Source organism: Lagopus muta, chromosome 17 (genome assembly GCF_023343835.1).
Source record: "Lagopus muta isolate bLagMut1 chromosome 17, bLagMut1 primary, whole genome shotgun sequence".
Lineage (NCBI taxonomy): Eukaryota > Metazoa > Chordata > Aves > Galliformes > Phasianidae > Lagopus > Lagopus muta.
Window position 1 is genome coordinate 4,752,504 of NC_064449.1, and position 6,226 is coordinate 4,758,729.

General features: G+C 51.7%; 2 protein-coding genes across 2 annotated transcripts; both read left to right on the forward strand.

Moving 5' to 3' along the window:
• The first annotated feature begins 1,086 nt into the window (after positions 1 to 1,086).
• On the forward strand, positions 1,087 to 1,959 carry LOC125701755 (pre-B lymphocyte protein 3-like). Its single transcript, XM_048964214.1, has 2 exons — positions 1,087 to 1,221; positions 1,439 to 1,959. The coding sequence occupies exons 1-2, from the start codon at positions 1,173 to 1,175 to the stop codon at positions 1,765 to 1,767; spliced, it is 378 nt and encodes a 125-aa protein (XP_048820171.1). The 5' UTR covers positions 1,087 to 1,172; the 3' UTR covers positions 1,768 to 1,959.
• A 449-nt stretch (positions 1,960 to 2,408) lies between these two features.
• On the forward strand, positions 2,409 to 4,620 carry LOC125701780 (vacuolar protein sorting-associated protein 29-like). The gene is made up of 4 exons (XM_048964262.1): positions 2,409 to 2,487; positions 2,844 to 3,032; positions 3,555 to 3,790; positions 4,316 to 4,620. Exons 1-4 carry the CDS (start codon positions 2,485 to 2,487, stop codon positions 4,431 to 4,433), a joined length of 546 nt encoding a protein of 181 aa, XP_048820219.1. The 5' UTR covers positions 2,409 to 2,484; the 3' UTR covers positions 4,434 to 4,620.
• Positions 4,621 to 6,226: the final 1,606 nt, after the last annotated feature.

Consider the following 6,226-nt stretch of genomic DNA (forward strand, 5'->3'; position numbering starts at 1 on the left):
TGTTGTGACCTTGGTTTTGTGATCAAATCTCTCTGTGGTTGATGAAATCACATCAAGATGATTGTGCTGCTTTTGTGTAAGGTGGTATTTGGGTTTCCTCTGCCACCTCACAATTTCCTCTGATATGTGCTGGCTATGGCAGAGCACCACAGCACTCTGTGCCCATGCTGATGAGGCTGCTGCTCTCAGCAGGGTGTTTCATAACCAGTTGGGTATTTCTGTTCCTCGTGGGATGCATCCAGAAAAACCCTGCCTCCACTCCACTTTGGAGTACCCTGCTGCCTCCTGTGCTGCAGACACACCATGCTTTGAGGTGGTCATGTTACAGTGGCTCTGAGGAGCATCGGCCATCACTTTTCACTCTTGTTTTTCTCTCACTCCTCCCCAGGGAGACTGTGTCACAGAAAATTGGTCAAGGTCACATAGAGGGAAGTCATTGCTTTTGTTAGACAAACTGATATAGAAGGTGGAAAAAATAGATAAGCCGTTGGGCACGTGAGCCCCTGTTGAGAGCACTGCAGCGTGTCACCATAGTGTCTGGTTTGTTGTGCCACACCTGTCCATCTCTGGGACCAAAGATGCAGTGCCAGGGTGGCCTAACAAGACAGGACCCTTCCCAGATCTCATGGCTCTGTTTTCCCTCCCTCACAGCCAGAGCACAACTAGGGCTGTGTGGAGAACTTGCAATCATCTCTTGGGCTTGGAGATGCCTTGGGAGCTGGGCTGCAGAGTCTTCTTGCACTGTGGTGGTGGTAGACAGGTGGGCCTTCATCCCTGTTGACTCTGGTAGCTTTTTGCTTTTCCAATCTGTAGTCCTTCTGCAGTGGGCACCAATTGTGCTGCAGCCAGAGCCCCTGAAAGCATGTCCCTCTGGTAGGCCGATCAGGTTTCAGTGTTGATCCCACTCTGTACCCTGTTTCTGGGGAGGGCTGCATGTCTAAGGATGTGACTGGAAATGAAGATGCATTGGGACCCTCGCCCCAATGATTAGAGCCCAACTGCTAAAGCTCCGTTGCAGCAAATAGAGCAATGTGGTGAGCTGGAGTCCCCCAGCCCCTTGTGTCATTTACATATGCCTCACCAGCACAAGCAGCACACACAGTAGCCCAGGCTTGTGCAGCACTGCAGTCTGTCTCAAAACAGCCTCCAGTCCTCTGCTCCTGGATCCTACCATGGTCCTGGGCTTCATGCTCCTGTTGCTGGTGGGGACAGCAGGGTCAGGTAAGATCAGCAGCATAGCTGCACTGACACTGGGGATGGCAGGCAGGACTGAGCTTTGCACAGGGGACCATCAGCTAAGAAGGGCAGTTTGTTCCAAGCATGCAGTGACCGGTGGGTCTGGGCAATGGGGATGCCTCATGGGGGTAGGGGAATGTTTTGAGGCTGGGGGTGTCAGGACACAGCTCCGTATCAGTAACCACATCCTTGGTGTGCACAGCCTGCAGGGCCCAGCCGGTGCTGACCCAGCCAGCTGCCGTGCAGGTGCTGCCTGGGGAAACTGCCCAGCTGTCCTGTGTCCTCAGCCCCCAGTACAACATCAGCGACTTTGGCATCACCTGGTACCAGCAGCGCCCAGGGCAGGCCCTAAGGTACCTGCTCTACTACAACTCGGAGCGAGACAAGCACAAGCCCGCCAGGATTCCTGATCGCTTCTCTGCTACCAAAGACCTTGCCCTCAACGCCTGCATCCTCATCATTGCTGCTGCCCAGGAGGAAGACAACGGTCGCTATTTCTGCTCATTGCCCCTCACCACCAACTGGCTGTAGAAGCAGGGAGCAAACCCAGCTAGCTCACCCCACACAAATATGATGTGATGCTGTCAGCAGACAGAATGGCAGCCGCGGAAAGAACAGACAAGGCCTCCCTGCAGGCTGAGGCTCTGGCGCGGTTTAATAATGGTAATAAATGTAATCAGTACAATAAATGTAATAAAGATTTGTCCTCACACACTGTTTAGTCTCTAGATAGCCTCGGACCTCACGCACCCCCCACTCCCCCGGCCGCCATTTTGTCGCGCCTCACATACCCCCCCTCCCCCTCGTCCGCCATTTTGTCGCGCCCCTCTCCCCTTCACAGAAGTCTGCACGCCCCTCACGGTTCCCTACCGCTTCTGAGGGAAAAGGACGGGTGTAATTGCACGGGCATTGCTGGGCGCTTTGTACGAACGCTGTCACGCAGGGGGGTACTGGGTTTCTATTAAATTCTCACAGATAACTTTCACAGCGTGAAGAGAGCAACACCTCAACGCTTCGCGCCCAACGCGATGACAACGGCCGCGCCTCCGCACTACGCATGCGCAGTACAGCCGAGCACGCACTGAGACTGGCTTTGGGGGCGGGGCCAGAGCTGTATGGCGGTGTCACGTGGGGCAATTCGAGAGCTGCCATTGGCCTAGGGGAGGAGAAAATGAGGCGCGCTACTTCCTGGCTACTGTAGTGCGCGTCGAGGGTAACGGGTTGGTCGGAGCTCTGTGGTGGAGCAGGATGGTGAGCGGGGGTCTTGAGGCCGCCTCCTTGCCCTGCTGGGCTGGCGCGATGGCTCCGGGACCGGACTTTAGTGGTGTTTGGTGTGGTGCTCGCTGTCCTTTGGTGTCACTGGGTCGTGAATTCCCTCAGCTGGGTGGTGAGAGCCCATGGGGGTGTCCTATTAGGAGTAGTCCTGGGGTGCAGTGTGGGCTCTTTGTGTGTGTTGAGGGTGCTTCCCTGGAAGCTAATTCTGGAAGAAATCCCTGCTGCCTCTGTAAAAGTTGTTGGAAAAATCAAACGCACTGGAGCTGCTGACTGCCTTTGTACCATTGAGTGATATGGTTAAAACTCTCTCTTTCCTCGTGCTGTGTGTGAAGCTGGTGTTAGTGCTAGGAGACCTGCACATCCCACACCGATGCAGTGGTCTGCCAGCGAAGTTCAAGAGCCTCCTGGTTCCGGGGAAAATTCAGCATATTTTGTGCACAGGAAACCTCTGCACCAAGGAAAGCTATGACTACCTCAGGACCTTGGCTGGGGACATTCATGTTGTTAAGGGGGACTCTGAGGTAATGTTCTTGCTGTTGTTAATTCCTCTGTCCTCCATCTTGCAAACCGTAGTTGTCCCACTGAAACCTGGGAAGACCTTCAGCACTTGCAATTCACGACCATTAAGGTGTGGGGCTAGGAAGTAGGAATGAATAAGGCTGAAGAAGCAAAATGACTTTCTAGGCTTTTCTTATTGCACCTGTGGTAAGGGAGGACTTGATGTGTAGTGGTGATACGTGCACTCAACTTCTCAAGTTCTGCATGAATCTGCTTATGATTGCTGTGATGTTGCTGCAGTCCTTCAGATTGCTGCAGGAATAGAGAGCTTCTTTACTGTTGAATAGCCTTGAAGCTCCTGCTCTCCATGTGGTTCCAGTCAGGCTCAAGATCCCAGTTCTTTGCTCTGCAGTTACTCTTCTTAATACATGGTGCAAGCATCTGGATCACTGTACAATCTTGGTAGTAAAAGGCAGACTTGTGTTGTGAACCTTCATTGTGTTGGTGAGGTACTCTGTCTGATTTCTAACTTGTGTATTTCTCAGAGCCTGAATTATCCTGAACAGAAGGTTGTAACTGTTGGGCAGTTCAGAATTGGGTTGATTCATGGCCATCAAGTCATTCCCTGGGGGGATGTCACAAGCTTGGCATTGCTACGGAGGCAGCTGGATGTAGACATTCTTATCTCAGGACACACACACAGATTTGAAGCATTTGAGCACGAAAATAAGTTCTACATCAACCCGGGATCAGCTACAGGAGCCTACACTGCTTTAGAAACGTGAGTGCAATGAGCCTTGAACCTCAGATGTGTATCTGCCCTTATGAGTGCTGCCCAAGTGTTGCAGAGCACTGGTGAGATGCAGCGCCATGCAGGCCATCTCTTCCCTTCCCCCAAGAACGCAGCCTAGCTCCCACTGTTCATAAGGCTTTGATTAGCTCATGAGCTGGCCTGGACAGCCTGGCACTGATGTGTCATGGTCACAATCCTAAACCCATACGATGCTGTGATGCTGTTGTTTCTTAGAGTTGCATTGCCTCCAGGTGTTTTCCAGAAGCTGTGTGCTGAACTTTTGTTGGGAAGGAGCCCCTCAGGGCACTGCCAGCATCTGAGCCTTCCAGAAGCTGGGGCATTCAGTCCTGAGGGCTGCTCTTGCTAATTGCAGCCTCTGAGCTGTGGTACTTCCCAGATGACTGCAGCTCTTTGCAATTTAATGTTTTGTAATGTATTCCCATAAGACATCTTGGTAAGAGGTGTAAGCTAAAAAGGGTGATTGACAAAGTATGTCTTTTTTTTTTTCTCCAGGAATGTCATTCCTTCATTCGTACTGATGGATATCCAGTCTTCCACAGTTGTGACTTATGTATACCAGCTAATTGAGGACGATGTGAAAGTAGAAAGAATTGAGTTCAAGAAAAACTGATAAGCGTTTGAATCTGCTCACCATCTCTCATTCCTCCTCTTTTAGTTAAAGCTGAATCCGGCCACGTGGGGGTGCTGCTGCAGCGGCGTGTTGGGTTGTAAATCTGCAGCCACGTGAGCTTGTGATGTTCACAACTAGGGTTTAGAACAGGAGAAACTGAGTAAGAGAAATGGGCTTATATTTAAAATATCTCCTATATTTAAGAAGGAGGTGCTGTTGTTCCTGGCCTTGTGGAGTTGCAGCTAGTGGTTGCTTGGGACTGAACCTCTGTAAAATGAGCATAGAATAAAACAGTATTTTCATGTTTCTGGATCCTATTAATTGTTTGTAAACTGAGAAGAGGACAGGAATTCAGTCTCGGGGCTGGAAGGGAGCTGCTCTTTGCTTCCCAATGTGTACTACTGAAACCTCTCTGGATTTATCAGAGATGCTCAATGGACTCTTAACAGCACTGACTGTGGCACCTGACCTCCTGCTGCCTCCAGCCTCCCTTCCTGGCTGATACGCTTGTGTTGAAGAGCTGTGGGAGGCTGGTGCAGTGCTGTGGGTGAGGCTAGGCCAGCTAAATAGCCTGGGAGCTGGCCAGGGGACTTGGTGGGAGGAGCAGGGCTGGGGAATTATGTGAATAGCAGGTGGTGCCACTGCTGCTGTGAGGAAGAAGGCTGCTTCTGCAAGTGCTGTGCAATGCAGGATGGCAAAGTGCTTCTGCTAGCCCTAGGCCCTTGCTCATGGCTGTGGTGGTGTTTAACAGTGCCAGAGTGCAGAGAAGTGGACATGTGCAGCTGCTCTGGGAGTAGCGACAACAGCTATGGCTGGTACCAGCAGAAGACACCTGGCAGTGACCCTGTCACTGTGATCTATCTAAACACCAAGAGACCTTCAGGTATCTCTTTATACTTTTCTGGTTCCCCATGTGGCTTTGTTAACATGTTAACTGGGGTCTGAGCCAAGATGAGAATGTCTGTTACTGTGGTGATTGGGATGGGTGCTGTTTGGTCAGTGCTGCCTGCACCAGGGAACTGGAGAGGAGTGAGGGGAGAAAATGGAGCTCAGTGAGTGCCTGATACATAGTCTACACCAGGCGATGGATTAAGACTGCTGAGCCTACAGGTGCATGAGGAGATTCTGAGGACAGGGGACACTTCTGTCTGTCCCTACAAAGGCCCAAAGTCCCTGGCTGTGTACAGTAAATCTGCCCGGGGCACCTGAGCTGTGGGCAAGTACTGCCAGGAGAGGGACCCAGGCCATGGTACAGTCCCAATGGCTCTGTGTCCCCATGCCAATGGGGCTGTGCTGCAGACCATCACCCCCCCCAAACTTCCTAAGTTTTATCTCTCTCCTATAATTAATCACTGTCACCGCACAGCACTAGTGCTGTCATCCCAGTTCCCACAGTAATAGACAGCCTCGGCTTGGACCCCAGTGATGGTTAATGTGTTTGTGGAGCTGGAGAATTGTGAAGGGATGTTTGAGGGTCTGTTGGTGTTGTAATAGATCACAGTGACAGGGGCACTGCCAGGTGACTTCTGCTGGACCCAGACATAGTTGCCACTACCCCCAGAGCAGGTGATCTTGACATTTTCTCCTGGGTTTGCTGACATTGAGGCCAGCTGAGTCAGTGCTGCCTGCACCAGGGAACCTGGAGAGGGAGAGAGGGGAGAAAATGGAGCTCAGTGAGTTTGGGACACACAGCCCTCAGCATACTGCAGTGGGATAACACTTCTGAGCATGCAGTCCCAAATGCAACCTCAGGACTCCCTCATCTGCTCCAGCATTAACATCTATGGCTGCTC

Bases quoted from the DNA above. Each gene is read 5' to 3' on its own strand.
- LOC125701755 (XM_048964214.1), top strand. From the start codon at position 1,173: ATGGTCCTGGGCTTCATGCTCCTGTTGCTGGTGGGGACAGCAGGGTCA. The intron at 1,222-1,438 runs GTAAGATCAGCA...TGGTGTGCACAG, and splicing joins GGTGGGGACAGCAGGGTCAG to CCTGCAGGGCCCAGCCGGTG.
- LOC125701780 (XM_048964262.1), top strand. The intron at 3,033-3,554 runs GTAATGTTCTTG...TGTATTTCTCAG, and splicing joins TTGTTAAGGGGGACTCTGAG to AGCCTGAATTATCCTGAACA. The intron at 3,791-4,315 runs GTGAGTGCAATG...TTTTTTCTCCAG, and splicing joins GCCTACACTGCTTTAGAAAC to GAATGTCATTCCTTCATTCG.